At 51.3% G+C, this 20,466-nt stretch overlaps 1 protein-coding gene across 1 annotated transcript; it reads right to left on the bottom strand.

Moving 5' to 3' along the window:
* Positions 1 to 749: 749 nt before the first annotated feature.
* On the bottom strand, positions 750 to 20,366 carry RNF115 (ring finger protein 115). Its single transcript, XM_075040785.1, has 9 exons — positions 20,230 to 20,366; positions 9,509 to 9,567; positions 8,302 to 8,353; positions 5,400 to 5,611; positions 4,806 to 4,877; positions 4,549 to 4,621; positions 2,613 to 2,706; positions 1,166 to 1,281; positions 750 to 1,020 (listed from the first exon to the last, which is right to left on the bottom strand). Exons 1-9 carry the CDS (start codon positions 20,320 to 20,322, stop codon positions 889 to 891), a joined length of 903 nt encoding a protein of 300 aa, XP_074896886.1. The 5' UTR covers positions 20,323 to 20,366; the 3' UTR covers positions 750 to 888.
* Between the last annotated feature and the right edge of the window lie 100 nt (positions 20,367 to 20,466).

Genomic DNA, 20,466 nt, shown 5'->3' with positions numbered 1-20,466 from the left:
CAGGTTGGGACAGACCTGGGGACACAGGCACATGGCGAAGGGCCAGAAAAAAAACCCAAACAAACAAAAATAGTCCACAACAAGACAGAAAATCCTGCTTGGTGCATTCCTGTTCCCAGAACTTGGGGGTTCCTGAGAATCCCGAGCACACTTCTCTCCACCAGCATGCCTGGGGAAGAACTCCAGAAACCCTCCAATGCCTCCATCTTCACCCCTGCCTCTCCCTTGAGAAAACCTAGAACACTATTTTATAGACACAGTCACCTGAATTCAAGAGAAGAGGGGGGAAAAAAAAAAAAACAAAAAACACAACAACAAAAAAACCTCCTGGATTTGATTCCGCCCAGCTGGTTTGAGGGGCAGGGAAAGGGGTCAGAGGAGAGAAGTCAAAAATCTCCATTCCACTCCCTCCTTTACTACAAGGAGCAACGCAAGTGGGACACCTTCCCCACCCAAATTTGCCATCTCTTTGCTGGGGAGGGGGGAGGACAGGGAGCGAGGACAGGGGGGAGCTGAACCTGTGCTGGGGAGGCTGCACAAGACATGTCAGGACCCCGACGGGGTCTCCCCAACCCTCCCTGCACCAACTCACTCCCCCTCAGATGGGGCCACATTTGAAGTAAAGGTTTCACAAGTATAAAATCAAGTCAAATCACTCAAAAGACTCTGAATTTAGGACTAAAGAGGCGATTCCAATGGAGACGCGATTCGCTCGGAGATGCTAAGTTTCAGGAAAAAGACAGCACTCATTGCAGTAATACCACAGGGTGGGTTCCCTCCCCTGCCCTATATTTCCTGCTACTCTTTTTTTTGTTGTTTGAATTATAATACAATGTACATCCGTAGTAACGATACTCTGTCCCGAGCCCCCAGGGAAGCCCTCAAGCGTCAGAAAGTCCATCGATCATGTAGTTGGCTTTCACTACTAAAGCTGTTACTCGCTGAGGCCTCAGGGTTTTGTGTTTGCCGAGTCGAATCTTCACCTTTTAAGCTCTTCCTGCACACTGGACACGTGTCATGCTGCAAGAGAAATGTGGGAACTTCAGGGAAGTGCCACTCAGATGGCTGCTTTACCCAGATGGTTTCATCCCATCAGACATGCAGGGCTTGGCTCAGAGACGGGGCATCTCTCAGAGCCCCCAGACCCATGGTCGCAGGCTCTTACCAGCTCTAACCACGGCACGATGCAGTTGCTGTGGAAGAAGTGATTGCACGGTAACTGCCGAACTTGCTCCGCTACTGTGTAGTCCTCTTTGCACACAGGACACTCCAAACCTGTGTCTGGAAGAGATGCAGAGTGAGGAGGGTGAAGCAGGCAGCTTTAGCTCTCTGGGAACACAAACTCTGGTCTTTACAAGGCAGGGTCTGTTTGCATGCAACCTACTGGGCATGGCAGCATTCAGCAGCCAGGTACCAAAGAAATTCCTTACGTTCTCTGCATATGACTGGCAACAACAACAACAAAAATCAAACTAAGGGTATTTTAGCCAAATCCTGCCAAAACTTCCTCGCCCAGAATAAAGGCGGTTTTGCAAGGCTGGTGGGGGATGCTTCCATTGCACATCCTCCCCTTGCAAGAGCCCAGCAGGCTGCTGTGCACCATCGACCACAAGAGATGGCAAAACACCTATCCCTCTTTCTTTGTACCAAGCCCATAATGCTAACGCAGATGTCCCAGCCACATGCAGTGGGGAGACCAAGCTCCCAGCCTCTGTCAACTGCCAGGCTGCATGGCCTGAGCTCTGTCAATTCAAACAGGCGAGACTGAGCATTACAACATGGAAATTCTTGGCTTCCCAGACAAGAAGAGGAGACATGGGTATATAAAAAGCACCAGACAAAAATATCTGTTGTGGAGACGGCTTTTCTAATCAAACAGTTTGTCTTAATGGAGCATTTTAGTTTCCAGTAATAGAGCAGCTCGGAGGGAAAGGGATCCTCTGAGCAGCCTTCAGAGACAGCCTTCTGCAAACACGGGGAGAAAAATCCCTGGGGTGAGCTAATTGCAAAACCATAAACGTTATGAGAAACCCACAGGTCTTTGCTGCCAGCTGCACTGCAAGAACCTGTGAGTTTTACATGACATTTCCAGAGTAGTTCGGCAGGAATACATTCAGAGCCTCAACTACCAGCCCTGCTGCGAGCCAATTTGAAAGGGAAGAAAGCAACTCACCAAGACCAGCTCTAACGAGACCACAAACAACAGCACAAACAGATTTTCGAGGAAGGTAAAGCAATCAGGGGTTTGGTAGGCCAAAAAGGCAGCACTTTGGGACTGCGCAAACACTCTGCGGAACGAGGAAGGTCTTTGCTGATGGCCTGAATTGGCAGAGATCTGAGAGTCCCAGGAGAACTGAACACCAGAGATGACAGCAGGAGCAAAGCTCAGGATCTCCTGAGCTGGAAGACACGAGTGTTTCCAGCCTGAGTCTAGGCAGTAGTTCAGGAGGATGGAGCAGCACTGCCTTCTATCCTCCCACATCAGCCAGGGAAGCACAAGGACACAGCAAAGAGGCTGATCCTTAGCAGAGGGAGTGGGGGAAGCTCAGGACATGTACATCAAAGCATCAGGAGATGAGTGACATTGGACGCTGATGCCTGATTTCACCTACCGACTTGTTCCTGAGTTACTGTCACTGTCGGGAGAGATGAGATCTTCTCTTTGTCAGCTGGAGGTGGTCCCGTGTTTTCCAACTGCCCCAAGAGCTGTGGAGAAGAAAACATGCTGTGCTCAGGAGTAGGGACACTACTTTGCTGTGCAAAGCATTGTCCTACAAACATGGAGCACACTACGTCCCAAAACCGGACAGCCAGGCACAAGCAGCTCAGCACAGGCTGTCCCTGGGGGGATGTCTATGACCTGGTCCTAACGCTCCTGAAGTGACAGACTTCCCAGGCAGGCTGTGTCACAGCTGCCCCACCAGAAACATTCCTGTTGCCCAACCCTAGAAGCAAGTTCAGGTCATTTCATCCTAGTTTAGATATTCAGTGCACAGGTGACCATTCCATCCTCTGCAGCAACGTTTTCAGTGTTGAAACCTTACTTTCATGCCTCCAATCCTGACAATCCCCCTTCTAACATTGCTGCCCTCCAGATATTTCCTCTTGCACCAACAGCTGGGAGACTGAAGAGCTTGGGTGGGAAGGGACACATTGCCACAGACATGGAAGAGGGTGCTAAGCTACCCCTGGAGAATTTTGAACTGAAAGGGAATCGATAGAGATGTTTCGAGATGAGGAAGAACCTCATACTGCAGAAACAAGGCAGACTGAGCACCTTCTGCCTCTCCCAAGGCTTGACCCGGGTTTTAGGAGGGAAGAGGAGACCTCCCAGGGCCATAAAGAGAAGCTGCTTTAGTCTAGTACTGCCACCAAACCAAGGAGCAGCCATACCAAAGCCTGTTCTCCTGTGGGTCTGTATCTCCTGCAGGGAGCCTCCAACGTTAACACAGAGTGAGCTCAAGCTGCAGAGATGGTGCTGACTGCACCTCTTTTCCTAGCATTATAGTTTCATGACTCATAGAAATTTTATACTGTTAAGACCCAGATTCACCTGGCAATCAGCTCAAATGGGTTCAAACACAGTCAGGGAGAGCACAGAGAAGCATTTGCAGGAGTCTCATTTAACTTTGAGGGCCACATTAAGATGCCTGGGATGACACGAAACCCTGGGATGGGCAGGGCTGCTGCTCCAGATGCAGACAACAGCTGAGCAGAGCCTGCATATCCAGCCTGAATCTGAACTACAACACCAACTCCACTGCACTGCGCTTGCCGGGGCTTGCTCTGCTCTGCTGGGTGTGGGGTGGGAGGAGGAAGGTGCTGTCTCCGAGCAGCCGTGTGGGCTGCAGACTCATTTTAGAAAGAGGTGGTGAGTAAGGCAGGCAAGACGGGTGTGTGATGCAGCCTGGGAAGCCAGGGGCTACTTATGAATGGCAGCAGATGGCTTTGCCAGGCACTTTCAGGAGGTGTCAGCACGAAAACAGCAGCCAAATTAGCTCTCAGTAAAGCATCCGTCTGCTCTTCCCACCCCAGTGATGCCAACACCCTGGAAGAGACGGTTTGTGGATGGAGGCTGGACACCCCCGATCCTCAAAGGAGCCAGACAACGCTTCCAGAGAACAGGAGCAGACTCGGCTCATCCCTCCACAAACCACAGGGGGAAATGGCTCACAGCTGCAAATTGCTGAATTTGGCAAGAGATCCAGGGCTGATGCTGGGAGATTTTCATCCTCAGCCTCTGCTGAGCCCACTGCAAGGCACCTGCAAGCCTTGCACCACACATGGGTTGACAGACGTGAACTCAGACACTGTATTTCCACAGGAATAAGGTCTGAGCCCCTGTTCCTAGACCCTCTGAAGATGCAGGGCACAAGCAACCACCAAGCCAGAAACCTATGGTCTGTTCATAGTCCTCATCCGAAACCCAGGGCTCATCTCTAGCAGCGGGACTGACCAGAGAGGAGCACAAAAACTTAGAGGCACAGATCAAAGCCCAAGCCAGCCAGCTTGGGACTTTCTCCACCCAGGCAATTATGAGGGTCTTACCTGGGTGACAATAGCATCAAGGCCGCTCTGTCCCCACGCATAGTCCCCAGGATTTGAATGCAGCATCCCACTCCTGCAGATGGGAGCAGAGAGTCAAGGAAGCTGTTTCAACCACCCCAAATGTGCCCCAAGGTTTGAACAATCCTCCCAGAGAAGCCACACTGGGGAGACGGAGCTCCCCAGCACCAGACCACAGCTCTTTACTGGTGTGGACAGCCGTGATCAAAGCCACAGTCTAAACCACGCTTGCTACTCACCAGGAAAAAGGGTGTTGTGAGCCAGGAATCGCTGAGTTTGCAAAAAACCCTGCAAATATCTGCTGTATTATTCTAAAGAGGGAGGAATCAAAAGAGAAAAAAAAAAGAACAATTTGAGCAAACAAATACATGGCAGCAGCAACAGTTTAGCAAGAATGGGCAGCAAAACACGAAATACTGCTCCGATCGATCATAGCCATGTTGTTGCAAGACTCATGCCTAAGTAAATCCCTTTGCAGAAAGGCGAGCCCTCAGACAGAGGGACGGCACAAAGAAACAAGGGATGCTAACTCATCAGAGTGTGGGAGGGTTGGGAGAGGAAATGACTGAGTTTCCCAAGCACTGACTCGTTTCCCTGTGGCGAGGGTTGGCACGGTTACAGGCAAAACCCACCTTTCCCACCATGCAGCTTCAATTCGTGCTGAGGGGGATGAACAGTAGAGCATCTGATGTGAAAACCTGTGTTTTCTGGGTCCAAGGGTCACCTACCGTTAAGTGCCAGGATCTCATTTCATCAGGTTTCTCCCCATGATCCCACATTTCTTCCACTGATGGGGGAAGGAGACAATTCCAGGGGGTAATTTAGGCACTTACCCTTCGATAGCAGGAGACCTGTCAGGGCGCGAGCTGCCCCGGGATCTGTACCTCCGTGTCATGGGCAGTCGTGGGGGTCGGCTTGGTCCCCAGAGGTCAGCATGGGCTTGGTGGCCCCTCTCGTTGTCCCTGCTGTCTTGATCCAGTGAGCTGCTACTCAGAAAGGGTCTGAAGTCAGGAAAGAACATTGTGTGGTCCAAATGGTCCCAAAGCTGAGGGAAGAAAAGGGGAGACACAAACCACGCACAGCTCTGTCACTAATCCCGGTGACTCCACTGCTAACATGGAGGCAGGGAAGTCCACCTCAACAGAAGCAATTGAGCAAATTCATATGGTTGCCATGGCTCCCTGAAAAAAGTCTGGCAAACAGACTTAATTATAGTCCAAACTAATCAGAAGTACCACCCCTGGGAAGACCAACATGTTGTCTCTTTCCTGCTATGTACAGATCCCAACAACATATTTTGTTAAGCCACCCCAGGGCACTGTGAGGGTTGGTCTCTCTCTCCAAGGGCTGGGATTTAAGGGGATATTTGAGCCTCAATTGCCACGGGCTCATTGATTGTTCTGGGTCCTCACAGCCACAGGCAGCAAACAGATGTGGTCGAGGGAACCAAAGCACGGCCCGAGAAAGAGGGTTTGTGTCTCCGGTTGTGTCCTCCAGTTCAGCAAACCCAACACTGCAGAACAGAGCAGCATGAAATAGCCGATAATGAAAGGTCTCACACACGTCACGCTGTTTTGTGGGGTCCATCCACACAAGTAAAGCTGTCTCCTGGCCCTACAGCAGATCTACCTGCTGCTGGTGGTGCAAAAACCCACCTGCTCCTTGACCAAGTCAAACTGCCAGCCCTGAGCCCCTCCAAGGGCAAGGAGGGACACAAATCAAGAGCTGCTGGGGGTAATCAATGGATCTCTGCAAAGCTCCTGGCTATGCTCCCCGCTGCAGGCTGCCAGCCTGCAGAGAAACTGGGGGGTGCACAAAAACACCCAGGAACCCAGAGCAAGGCATCCCCATCCTGACCCACAGTTTGAAGCAGAGAGCTCCCTCAACGACCCTCTCCTGCAAAAGCCATTTGGTTTTATTCCTTCCATGATTCAGATCACCCATGGAATAAAATAACAGCTGAGGGCACTGAAGATTTATGATGTGGGTTTAGGAAAAAAAAAATTCATAGAGGACAACAAAACAAGGAGCATCAGACAAGAAACCCTGCATGTAGCACGTGAGAGCAAGCTGCTGCTCATGCTTGATATGCCCAGGCCAAGCTCCATGCTGCAAAGGTCATATTCGAAGGAGCAGTGCCCTTGCCACAGAGCGTAACATGAGGGCTGTTCTTTTCTTATTTGTACTAGACCCTCATCATGTGTTATGACATGATGAGAGCAGCTTAATTTCCATTTCACACTGAATTAGCTCACTTTAAAAGTCTCTTGCATTGCCTGGTTCAATCTGGTATTGGAGGAAAGGGAGAAGTCAAGTTTATGACCTGTTCTCTGAATTAATACCCTGCAGATGAGAGTTTTGCTTGTTCTCCTGCTGATTATGATCAAGATAGAGCTCTGCCTGCAGCCACCCTGCTGAGAGAAGACTTTCATTTATTATTAATTCTAAAAGCCATTTAAACTTACATAGTGCCTTTCATGCAGAGGCATCCCAAAGCTCTTTGTAAACTGACATGTGGGCTATAAGACAAGATCACTTTATCTTGCTGAAACATGGGCATTTCTGGGATACGGTGCTGGGGAGGAGCAAATATAAAGGCAACAGTTTTGTTCAGAAGACAAATGGATCCAGCTGAAGATTAGGGTAGGAGAGGCAAACCAGCTATATGCAGGGAACGTGGAAGCAAACAGGAGGGATCCAGATCCAAAACTCAAAGCTGTAGAGGAATTTCAGTTATTTGGTGACCCTGTTTCTGGCACTGAATTGAGTGGCTTTGCTGCAACATGCAAAGGAGGGCTCAGCAACAACACAGACCCCCAAATCTACCCAAGGATAACCCTGGCCGATGAGGTGTGACTCAAGACATCGGGGAGCTCTCCTGGCAGGACTGATAAACAGTTAAAACTCCTCAATAACTGAGCAAACAAAATAACTTGATCTTTGAGCAAGGTCTGCTGGCAGAGGAGACGCATAGAAATTTTATTTCCATCTGTTCTACACAGATCAGCTGAACTGCTGAAGGGAAATAGAGAGCCCTGAGGAATGGAGCCTGCAATCAGAGTCTAAAGCCACCCTGCCTTCCCCAGCTTGGGAAGAGGAGCTGCTGCCGCAGCCACGAGCCCAAGGTGACTCAGGCGAGGCCACAGCATGAGTTCAGGGTGCGTATTCATGGAGCTCAACTCAGGCTGTCGGCACGTGCCTGGCTGTTTGAGACTTTAGGTAATGGGGTAAGAAAAGCCACTTCCAGCACTCGCTGCCCAACACCCCCTGCTCTGAGGTGCACGCAACTGAATTACAAGACACGGACTTTATTATGAGTTTGGACTTTTAGACAGTTGCATTTCTGGTAAAACTCAGAGCAGAAATGAGCAAGGAGGAAAGGGCAGTCAGGCAACACCCTCCCTGGCTGGCTGAGCGTCACCGACACACATCCCAGCATCTGCCAGCACTAGGGGCCAGTGAGTCTTTCCAGCATCCTTCTTTTCCTGCCCTGCCCAGTGAGCAAATCTCTGGCAGGTCTCAACCCTGGCAATGTCAACAGTCTCCTCAAAATTTGCCAAGTTCCTGAAAACTCTTAGGAAGATCAGTTGTCCTTTTTGCGTGAAGATTCCTTGACATGCTGCAGCCGGAGCTGAGACTGAAAACCTCTTCATCGCTACAGGTTTTGTTTTGTTGTTGTTTTGGGTTTTTTTTTTGTTTGTCTGTTTTTAAAAAAAGCAAGACAGCAAAACTCACCTCTGCAAACTGTGTGGATGGGCTGTCATCTATGCCACTGCCATCTAGAAAACTGGAGAAAAACAGGTGAGTGAGAGGAGCTCACCCCTCCAGAAATCAGCTCCTCTTCCAGGGTTAAACAGAGACAGGAGCTCGTGTGAGCAAGACAGTCCCCATGTGGTCTGAGAGAGAAAGGGATGAGCAAACAGAGCCTGCCTGTGTGAACACAGTGGAATAATTCCTAGGGACAGAAAAAGACTATTAAAGTTAAAAGGCTTGTTTATGTGCTAGCACGCTGTGCACAACCTGACCATGGAAGAAGCCTAGTTTCTAACTATCCAGACTCTGGAAAAGCCTCCTAAGAGGAGGCATTTGAGATGGAGCTTCATCATTCTGCAAATGGGATTGTGTGCCGAGTGCCCCAGAGGACCCCTCCAGTCTTGCCTTAAGTGACAGGTATACACTCATATTTAAGAAGACGACATAGTGTGACATTAAGTCATCTCCTCAGTGACACCCAGCCCCAGATTCCTGCTGTGGCAAGTCTCAGATAGCAAAGGTTCACGTAATCACTGCTGCCCTTTCATCTCACTTACCCCCAACCCAAATAAAGCAGTTTTCTCAGCAATGAGAGACCAAACATAGTAAGTGGATCATATATAACAGACATCATTTGGGATCCCTAATTTGCTGGCACCGTGTTCTGCTGGGTGACCAATGACCAAACTGGTGCTCCTGGAGAGAAAAGGTATTTCTTTCTCTCTTGGCCTGAGCTGTGAGATTGGAGAGGCAGTTGGGAGACTGAGCTGGGGCCAATACAGGAAAAAAGAAAATAAAGGTACTGTGAGTCACTGAGATTCAAGCTTGATTCCTAAAAAAAAAGAAAATAATGCTTTTTGCTCTAATAGACCAAAGAAACAGGTGTCCAAAACCTGTAAACACTTTTGTTCACAGGACCTTGTACAGCCTTAACTCACAAATCCCATCTTCTTGGAAGTCTGCCCCAAACCCCTCCACGTGGCTCTAGCATGAGACCGATAGCCACTTGTATTTTCAGTCTCATCCGGTATTAAGTCCAAATTCACACTAATATATAAGCTTTTCTTTTGCATTCCTTATTTTATCCTTGTTGTCCACAGTTTTTAGAGGCTTTACACCACACATCTTACAAACCCAGAAGAAATGTAAGCATGTGGTAAAACAAGTGGTGCATCAATGTGTACGTTACCTGGAATCATCTGTGACTTCTTCGATAAAGCCAGATTCACATCTTGGGCAAGTGTACTCCTGTAAAGACAGAGGAAGCCAGTTTTAGCCACCAAGTGCTTAGGTTGTGATTTCAGGAAAAAGACAGAGCTCAAAGTTACACAAATCTAACAGGACTCTAACCAGAGTTACAGGAGTCTAACATGGATTCCTGATCTCCACCTGCCTGTAAAGGCACTCTGGAAGACCAGAGTTTCAGTTTCATTAAGAGGATTTCAAAGCCCAGTGGTTACAGCAGATATTATTAACCTCAACTGACAATTGTGGAACAAAAAAACGCACCCATATCAAGATCACACAAGGTTAGTGGTGGACCGAAGAAAAATAAATTTAAAAAACCAACACACCTACAGACAATGACATTTAAGAAAAGAGCCATTTACAAGCCTGCTGCAAAGCACCAGGACAAGGCCAGTTCCCAGCCACGACAACGGAAAGCAAGTCACTTGAATTAAACTGGTGTCAGAAAGCCGACGAGCTGCTGGCAACGCAGCGCCAACAGGCAGCTGGATTTGCTGCTGCTTGCACTGTGAGGAAGACGGCTCTCGCAGGGAACTTACAGACATGCTCTGCAATTACTAGAGTTAGAAAATAAATATTTTTTACTTTTTTCCACCAAACCATTTTCATAAAAGGGAACTCCATATGTAAGCCAGGCTTGCCAGCTGTTGATCACCGATACTACCTCTGCCTGTTGCTCTGTCCTCCCACCGAGCACGCCATCCCCTTACCAAGCGAATGATTTGGGCCGCAGAAGAGGGAACACACAGCCCCAGGGCTGCTTTCCCTGGCACATCACCTGGATAAAAAGCAGCTCCTCCCAAGGCCACAAAATTCTAATCCAAAAGGCTCAAACATGCACCTTTCCCACTGCTGGCTCCCTCTGAGCCTGCCCTGCCAGCTGAGGCGCTGCCGGATCAGTAGCAAGGTGCTGGTCACCAGTAAAGCAGGAGGTGGATGGGTTTGCTCTGTGGTTGCAAAGCTTTTAAGGATGGGAGAGAGGGAACTGGATAATCCAGAGGCTTCCCTGCTCTGGAATATGCTGCCAGGGCCATCAAAGCAGGATCTGCTGCAGGGAAAGACAATAAGAAGCCAGGCTGGGCAGATGCACAGACAGACACGCACAGCCAGAGCACAAGGCATGGAGAAGAGGCACCTCTGGGTCCACCTTGCAGCAGTTCCCTGAACTCAGGGCCCTATGGGCAGCCCCCATCACCTCCCTATCCATAAGCAGAGAGAAAACCTCCTGTAGCCCCTCTGGACTCCTCAGCCCATGCTCATCTGGTGCTACAGAAGTGCAAGTTCTGTGTAAAAGGTGGGGAAAAGCCATTATCCGGCGTCCCCACCTCCAGCCCTCCTGAAAACCAGCCAAAGGAGAAAAAAATCAGATTCTCCCTGTGGTTCCTCACCCCTCCCCACAGCATTACCAAGCAGGGACACCCCACCCAGGGGCAAACACACACACAAGGAATATCAACCAAGGCTTGCACCAGCAGGGAAAGGGCAGAAGGGCTCCATCCTCACAACCACATCAGCACAGCAACACCCCTTTACCAGCTATTTATCCACCAAGAGAAATACAAGGACTGCTCCCCAAAAGGAGAGCATCCTTGTCAGCCTTCACCTGAGAGAAGGGCACATCCAGCTGCATGACCACACGGCAATCCTGGGTTCAGCACCAGGAATCAGAAGAGCTGCTCACAGAGAACCACGGAGGCAGCTGAGCTTTTAGGTGCAGTGGGGAAGATTTCTTTAGAAGAGAAAAGTTTTCTGTTTCCATTACAAGCCCTCATTTTGTCCCAGAGCCGTGGGTCAGCTTCAATTTAGGGCAAAACATTGCCAAAACCAAAAAGCACCCCCAGATCCTCCCTCCCCAGCCCATCCCGCTGCAGGAGACAGAGCACTCCCAAAACCCACGCTCTGGGCAGTGACTTTCCAACCCATGATTTGTGGAGTCTCTGTCCAAAAACCAACCCTCCTGATAAGTCTTGCTTTCTTTACTCACGCTTCCCAGACAGCAGATAAAAACCCTGCCAGCATCCTGTGAGCCACAGCCTTAAGCCCTCGGTGTCAAATCCTGCTACCTAGACCTGGAGCCTGACAAGGAAGAGGAAAGATAAGACACCCATGCCAGTGGTACACCAGTTGCTCCAGCTCCTTCCTTTGAACTCCCAAAACGCCACTGAGCTCAAGGACTGATCAAATTCCTGGCGCAGCGTTACCGGAGCTGGGGCACAGGTGAGACATCTCCCAGCCCTGTAACACAACGCCTTTGCGAAGGCAGCTCCAAATTCACCCACGTCTTTTTTTGCCTTCATGAAATGCAAGCTTCGTCTTCCCATCCCCTGTCACCATACAGCTCAGTCTCATTTTCCCACTGAGTCTGTGTTTCCCTGGGAATGGCACATAAGCCCTCTAGACACCTCAATTAATCTCATTTTGCTTTCCCCCCCCAAGCAAAGCATTAGCTGGCAATATTTACCAGGTGCTGTGCTTATGCAGGGGCACCTCGCTTGCCAGCTGGAGCAGCTTCAAAGATGGACGAGTGTGCGGCAGGGGGCTGCCCACAACAGCTTCGCTCCCAAAACATGCATGACACCCCAGCCTGCGACAGGAGAGGTTGAGCACAGGTTTTCACAAAGACCCATTTAGGCAGCCAAACATGTGGTATATTTTCAAAAGAGCTCCAGCCTTGAGTATAATGGGAACTGATGGATGATGAGCTCTTAGAAAGGAAAAAAAAAAAAAAAAAAAAAAATCTGCCTGGGGCTTTCAGCTTTGCATCTGTGAATTGCAAGGCTAACGAGAATAGATGCGTGCATTTGAAAGGGGAATGTGCATTGCTCGGTTCTGCATAGGAGCAAATTGTGGGGCTAAATGCCACCACGGAGAGCAAGTCCAGCTGCACAGCCGGGAAGGCTGGGGGGTATAGCATGGACCCACCTCTGAACCAAAATTACAATACAGGAGGGGAAAAAAAAAAAAAAAAAAGCCTCCTCTTTTTGGGAAGGTTCTGCAAAATGCAGAGTACTCTCAGGTGTCCCTCTTCAGAGATGTTGGATCTGAGCTGCAAATTAGAAGCAAGGAGCAGTGAACGCCTGGTATTTCTTAAAACTAATGAATACATACCAAATCTAAAGCTAGGCACTAAAATACTGGGGTCAAAAATGCTCATTTCATACTATGCCACCTCATTTCATACTATGCCACCAGGCTTCAGAGCAATACCGAACCAGGAAGATGTTCTGCGCTGTCTAAAAATCCTTCACCTAATTCATTTCCAGCATTTTCCCTGTCAAAATGACCATGTTGGAAAGATTTTTTTAAATTATTTTTTTTCCTTCCTAAACTTAGCAGCAGGCCATGCCATCAGGGACACTGCAGGTCTGATGTGTCTCTGGAAGCTTTTGAATGTTTCTTTTTATGTTATAATCTGTATGGAAATTACCAGCACCTTGCCCAGCAGCTCAAATCTATAGTCAGAGCATGAAGAGAGATAAAAATGGCATTTGGGATAAATAGCAACAGGGGGGAGGGAGAAGGGAAACCAGAACAGACAACGGGAGGCGGGTGGGATACTGCAGAGCCGTTGCATGCACGGAGAGGCACGGGCCCTTCATCTTACCTACCTGCTTTCTGTGAGAGGTTTAGGGATGTATCGGACAGCCCCAGTCTCTGCCAGAGCCTCCTGCTTGCACAGAGGGAACTCCATGGGTGCCCCATGTCCTGAGAACTGCCACCGCAACCATTTCGATGAGCACAGGGACCTCATTCCCCAAGCAGGATCCAGCCACAGTGCAAAGAAAAAGACTTTCCAGGGAAGCCGGCAGCATCCTATCACTCTGACTCCCCTTCAGCCTGGTGGTCTGTGTTTCCCAGAAGGAAAATAAACCAAAATCCCATCAGAAGCCCTCGCTGCCTGCAGCTCTGTCTGACAGGAGCCCAGTGTGCCCTGGTCACAAGAGATGCAGGCTCATTAGCTAGAGGAAAGCAGCCAGCTGATTTCTTTAGCAGCCAGAACTGGGTGGCACATACACAGCTAGCCTAAGCACGTCTGTCAGGAGCGATGTTGCTAGATTTGATCCTACATCAGGCCAGAAAGGATGGACTAGAAGGTTTTTCAGCATCTGGTTTGTGGATCCATTTACCCAGGCGGTCCCCCAGTCCCCCTTCACCCCCAAAACAGAGGGAAAGATGCAAATTCAATTCCAATTAAGAAGCAAGCAAAGGCGCATGGCAGAAAACCAGTCTAAGATTTGAGGTCCCCGCAGAAAACTGAATTTAAAGACTAAAACACCAGGAAAAGCAACACGCAGGTTGCTTTGGTCCATCTGTTGTGCCATTTGGGTTCTTGGGCTGAGGAGGCAAAGCAAGGCACGTGGCCAGGCTCTGGCAGAGGCACCGTTTGTGCCTTTGCCCTGTTCATCATCCCACCCAGATGCACAGCAAGCCAGGAACCACCAATTCCCCCCCATCAGTGTCACATCCCACTCAGGGGACTCTACACCACCCAAGCACCCTTTGCCATACTGACAAGGCCATCATGGCACGGCACATCCCCTCTGCAGTCCAGCCTGTCCTGCCAGCTCAGCCCTCTGTTGCGGTGCTTTCAGCGCCGTCAGCATTTTTCTGGCTGAGGCACCAAACCTGAGCTGCTCCCAGCCACTGCGGCCAAAGGCCCACAGGTAACTAACAGGTGTTAGTTTGTCACCCTCACTTGCAAGGCAGGGCTCAAACCGTCCCCTTCTCATGTTCTCCTGGCTATTCCAGGCACTGGCAACTTGGAGAGGAGACCTCAAAGCAAGCTCCCTGATCAGCAAGGCACAGGCTCTGATGAAGGAGAAAGCATAAGGCAAGCTGAGAAGTTTTCCCAACTCTTGCTCCATCCAGCAGCTGTGCACACTTCTACTCTGGTCGCTTGTCCTCCCTTCAATGGCCATGAGCCCATCCCACGGCTCTAACCCCAGACATAACTTAACTACCTTCCCGTCTCTTCACCAGGCAGCTACAGGCAGGATAACTCAGCTCCATCACCCCGGGCTTGGGTTGACTCATTTGTCTTTGCCGAATTAAATAGCCCTCCTGTAATCCCCACAGCTGCAACGATATTTACTCCTCTTTTTTAAGTACTGGGCAACGTCACTCTGCACTGTCCAAACCGGCTTCACCCAAGGGGCAGCTGCTCCTTGCATTAAATAAACTGTATAGTTTATATTTGACATGGGTAAAAAGACTTGATCTGCCCAGAGAAGAGACGCTAAATCAACACTTCAGAGCCACACAAGTTGCAGCTCACAGAAAGACTGAGCCTCACACGCCTTAAACATCAGTTAGGAAAAGACGGCTTTTGCATTCTCACGAAGAAGCAGCAGCAAAAAAAACCTCCATGGCATCTCTTCCCCCGGCGGGATGCTGGAGCACGCATGAACTCCTGAGATCTGCTCCTGATCTCTGCTGTCATGCTGGCACATGAGCCAGGACCGTGGCTCTCACCCTTGAAGCTCAACAGCTTTTCCCCAGACCTCTGCTCCTCAAGGCAGCTTATCACCTTGACACATGTTTTTTACCATCCGAGGACTTTCCTCATGCTACACATTGGCTGTGGAGGCCACAGCTAGAGGGTGTTGGGAATCCAGAAGCATAAAAATGTCTTTAAAAGGTCACTAGATGAATTCTTGGAGGATTGTGATTCTTAAACCCAAGAGCGCAGGTACAGTCTCCAGCTCAGGAGATGCTTCAGCACACGGAGGTCTAGAAGAAAGACTGCTCAATAACCCCTCGTTTTCCACTACCTTGTCCCTAATCCATTCCCTAGTCACTGTCAGAAAGGAGATCCAAAGCTCAAAGGACCCAAGACAGCTAATTTTATGCAAAAAAGGTGTTTGGTTTTTGTTTTGTTTTTTAATAAAAAACATATTGCCAAGAGAAGACAAAGCAGTTGTCACACCAGACAGCAGGTGACATCAAATGCTCTGGGACAACATCTCCCTCAGCTCCTCACTACCATACAAAGCCACAAGCCGTCTCCTCTGCCCCAAGACCTGACCTCAGAAATCGCTGCTTCTTCTTCCCCCCGGAGCAAGGACAGGGTCCTCGTGAGACACAGACGGACCCTTCATCAAAAATATTAAACATGCTGTCACTGGTGTTACAGATGGGGACTATTGTATCCTAACCTTGACTCCGTTTTAGCATCATCACACAGTTCATCAGCCAATTCAAGCATTCCTTTGAGCTGCACCGTGCCGAGTGCAAGGGAAACTCCACCACCAAAACACCAGACACCCGGGTGACAGCTTTTAACCGTGCGTGGCACCAGGTGGACAGTTTGTCATCCTCAGCATTCATCCAGAGCTCTTCAAGGGTAAGGAAACTTGAAGCGAGAACAGCTCCTCTCCTGGCTTGCTCCCAGCTGAGACCGCCTGGCTTCACAACGAAGGAGAAGGGGGGTCAGGCCATTTCAGCAGGGACAGGAGCCTAGCATGGATGAAGCCAGCCAGCCACAGAAGGGTTGAGCAGGGGGATTGCTCCAGCCTCCTCCTACCACCTCTGGGGAGGGGAGCACCAGGCCGAAACAAGCACACATGGCAGCGGTCAGCACTGCAGGACCTGTGTCACTGGGAGAGCCGAAATCCCTGCTCAGCTTTGCATCTCATCCAGCCACATGTTCTCTTTCTCTCTCTTGGGTTTTTCCTCCCCGCTTTAAAATACAAACAGATCCACAGGGCTGCAGCCCCATCAGGGCAAGCACCTGCCACGCACAGCAAATTGAAATAGCCGGCAGGGGATATCGTTAAACATCAGCCAGCTTCTCAGCATCAAACCCACGCTGCAATCCAGCTGTTCGGGCAGCAATCAACCCAACGAAGTCCCATCAAAGACCCAACGCAGCCTCCCATTAACACTACAGGCTCCTGCTGACATGGAGGCAGCCCCCATCTGTGCCGAAAGGGCCAGAGGTGACCCGTCAAGGCACTGCCCCTGCTCGGGGCACCCACATGTTGACGTGGGCAGTCAGGGAGCAAAGTCTATGCCACCTCTGCCCACTCTCTGGGAGGTTCCAGCTTACTGCTGAAGTGAGAAGACACAGCAGCTCCACTGAGGATGACTGCTGCATCTAAAACCAATGTGCTGGGAGTCCTCACCAGGTCCTGGCAATGGCAATAGACACCATGGCGGATGTGTGCTGGCTTTGAAAGGAGGCAGCGGACCCACACCTCTAAATCTTGCCTGATGAGAAGCAGATCCTTTTGCTCAGAGGGGGTCAGTACAAAGAAAAACCTCCTGGACAAACAATCTGCAGCCGGGGTTTTAGTTTAGGTTGCCATTATCCTGGTGAGAGCAGTTAAAAAAAAAAAAAAAAAAACAACAAAAAAAACCAAACCAGTGCACTCAGCATTTGTTTTGTTTTTGCAAAGACAGAGAGAGAAGTTACTTGTCTGGGGTGAGAAAAAAAGATGTTGGGGGCGTGGGACCGCATCCTGGTCCTGGCAAATGGGTCCAGCTTCTCGCAATTTATCACTTTCAGTTTTGCAGATCCACCCCCATGGAGGCAGTAATTGCTCTGCTGATAGTAAACTGAGGCACGGAGAGTTACTGGCCAAAAGAAATCAGTGTTGGGTCAGATTGGGGTGCACACAACCAGCACTCCTCCTGCAAGGCAGGGTGATGGTCACCCAGCCTGGAGGGACAAGGGGATCCCCCCCGAGGACAGACCAAAGGGAAGCAGCGAAAGCAGCTCCCCAAGGTCAGCCTGTTGCAAGCACCGTCAGAGCAGCCCCATGGCTCACATCCTCCCCAGCCGGGGGTTCAGCTGACACCCCTACGCCAGCTGTCCCCAAGCCATGGGGACAGCACCAACCCAACGCAGCGACTGGTCATGCCACGCTCCTTAAAGCGCGTCTGGGCACTGAGTAAAGATTGCAAAAGTCTCTCCCAGTCAAGCTGACCAGCTGGGGAAGGCCGTAAGGAAGTTCTGGCTACTTTTTCCTTCAAAGGGATGATGTGATGGAACAGGTTTGGGGATGACTGACAGTCCCCAGCAGGTCACAGGGAACCTGTCCGTCCCTGTCCCCACCCCAGGGTCAGGCCAGAAGACTGGAGATCTCAAAAGAGCAAAACGATTCATTACTTTGGCAGGCACAAGCTCCAAATAAATGTTTTTATAAAGCCAGGACTGTAACAACCTGTATTTCTAGACCCACCAAAAGCTCTACAATGCTTATCCCTAGAGAAATCCAGCTGTCTCCAGAGGGGAACAAGAGCGGAGCCCAGCGGGAGAGGCAAAACAACAGCCTCCACTGAGGCCTCAACCCTGAGCTGGGTTTCTGGGTGCTCTCGAAATAGAAACTGGAGCAAGACACGCTGGGAGAGCTGGGCAAGCCATCCTCCAGGCAGAGGATTCGGCGACCTCTTTAATGCCCACGCAAAGCAGAAAGGACTTTGGTCCGCCTGGGCTCCTGATTTAGTAGCGAAGGAAACCGCTCGTGGCACGCCGGATCCAAGGAAATGAAAAACCATCAGAGGTTTGATGTAAAGGTGTTTCATGGAGCAGGCCTGGAGTTTTACTCCCAGGTCAAGCAAGAAAGACTATTGAGGCACCAGACAAGCCTGAGTCTCGTGGATGGATGGGGTTTGAGCAGGTTTTGGACAGTAATTCTTTCTAACACAGTAGATTTTGAAACACTGGAGGGTGAAGTGCTGAAGTCAGCAACAGATGGAAATGGTGTAAAAAGAGAGTGGAGCAAAATTTGAGAGACAGGAAGGAAAAGAAACACCCAAAGGTAAAGCTACTGGGTCCAGAAGAGTTGGGATGGATCTGGATGCAGATATCCGACTTCCGCACCATCAGATGAGGATAAGATTTGGGGGCTGCTCGTGCCTGCAGAAGCCCCTGCTGGAGGCTATGTCGGGGCCCCTTGACCAGGCTGGGTACAAGCGCTTTCGGAGCCTGCATTCACCCCTCTTGCTGCCGAGAGGCCCCATCACTCCATTTGCCTGGATTTTACAGAAATCAGGGAAAGGGTCTCGGTGCCCAACGGGTCTGTGCACGGCCTCATTCCCATCTTGCCAACAGACAAGGACAGGGCGGGCTCCAGCACCCTTGGACAGTAAAGGAGCAGAGAAAACCCACAACTCACAGCTCAGAAATGAACTTCGTGGGTAAATGAAGCTGATAACTTCCTGCCTGCAGATCCCAGGGCGCCTGCAGGTCACAGGAGATATGGCCCCTGACCAGCAGCAAAGCAAGGACAGCTCGTAAATTGGACTTGGATATAGATGCAGCCCATGGGTAACGGCTGCCAACACATCTCCCCTCTGTCCCACACTGCTCAGCTGGGGAAGGATGCAGGCAGCCAGATGAAGGTGGCTGCCCAGTTCACCTCCTCCTTCTGCTGCTCCAGACACCAGCCCTGTCTGTATCCCCCCAGCCCTGCCCCTACCCCTTCCCAGGCCGGGCACTGGGATTATACCCAGCGCCATGGGGAACAGGAGCATCAGCTCAGTCCTGTCCCCTCTCCCCAAATGTCTCCCAACTTCAGCAACCACGGGTCAAACCTGCCACCCCCAAAGCCCCCAAAATGGAGGGGGGGGCCCAGAATATTAAGGTCACACCAGCCCAGACCCACTTTGAGCTGCCTTGCTGAGGGGCCACAGGGATTTGTCACCTCCCTGCTCACCCTTTTGGGGGTGTTAGGCTCCCCAGATATGGGGGACTCGGTCCCACTGGGTTGGGACTCAAGCTCTCCTCTCCTCCTCATCCACAGGGACAGCAGCAATGAAGAACCCCTCATGGGCTTGGTTAGGGGGTGAGAGCTGGGGGTCACCCCTGGGAGGGGGCCACATACAGCCCACCCAGGCGCTCTCTGCAGTCTTCAGCAGGGACATCAGCGCTTCCCAAAAGGACTCATCCTCTCCTACAGCCCTATGGATGTTGCGGTGTGGGTCAACCTGTCCTCAAGAGGTTTTTTTGGGGGGGGTCACTGCAGTCAGCAGCCAGCAGGGTTGGGGGGGCCACCTTGCCCCCACAAGGTTCAGCAGGATTTGAGAGCTCACCCCTTTCTACACGGCCTAGGGCGTGGGGGGGGAGGGGGCGCCCCTAACCACTGAGTTTCTGGAAAACCACCCCTTCCCCACGGGATTTTGGGGGTGAGCCCCTCCCTGTAGGCATCAGGAAAGTTTGGGGGGATCACAGCAGTCTCTGAGGATTTGCAGGGCAGTCCTGTTTCAGGGGGCACCCCTTCCCCACAGGATGGGGGGCGGGGGGGTACCCCTTCCCTGCAGGGGTCAACAAGGTGATTTCGTAGAGGGAGGAGGGGGCGGGTCTCCCCTGTCTGTAACGGTTGAAGGGAACACCCCTTCCCAAAAGGGTCGGGGGAAGATGACGACTTGGGGGGGGGTCACCCCTGCCTGCAGAGCTTGGGGGACTTCCCTTCCTCACAGGGGTCAGGAATGGGATGGGGGAGGGTCACCCCTGTCTGCAAGGCTTGAGGGGGGGATAGCCCCCCCAGGCTGGACCCCGGGCAGGGATCCCCGCCCCAATGGGAGATCTTGGGGGGGGAGCGCCTCACCCCCGGGCCTGGCCCGCCCCCGCCGGGGGGCGGGGGGGGGCCGCGGCGCTGAGAGGCGTCGGCCTCCCCGCACACACACACACACAGCGCGGCCCCAACCCCCGGCGCTTACCGGCAGCTTGGGGCTGACCTCCCCCTTGCAGCTATGGCAGAAGAAGCGGTGCTGGGACACGGTGGCCGCCGCCGCCGCCGAGGCCTCCGCCATCTTCTCTCTCCCCCGCCTCCACCGCCTCCCTGCCGTCAGTCCTCCGCCGAGGCAGCGAGGCCGCGGCCCCACCGGGTAGAGCGTCGGCGGAATAACCCGCTAGCCTTTAAGCTTCCGGCTCGCTCGTCTGCTCCGGGCCGAAGC

Source organism: Buteo buteo, chromosome 11 (assembly GCF_964188355.1).
Source record: "Buteo buteo chromosome 11, bButBut1.hap1.1, whole genome shotgun sequence".
Taxonomy (NCBI): Eukaryota; Metazoa; Chordata; class Aves; order Accipitriformes; family Accipitridae; genus Buteo; species Buteo buteo.
This window is presented reverse-complemented; position numbering and strand designations above follow the sequence as displayed.

Coding starts and splice junctions, on each gene's coding strand:
- RNF115 (XM_075040785.1), bottom strand. CDS start 20,322: ATGGCGGAGGCCTCGGCGGCGGCGGCGGCCACCGTGTCCCAGCACCGC. Junction 5,612..8,301: donor CATCCACACAGTTTGCAGAG/GTGAGTTTTGCT, acceptor TTCTTCCCTCAG/CTTTGGGACCATTTGGACCA. Junction 4,878..5,399: donor AGGTCTCCTGCTATCGAAGG/GTAAGTGCCTAA, acceptor CTCCCTCTTTAG/AATAATACAGCAGATATTTG.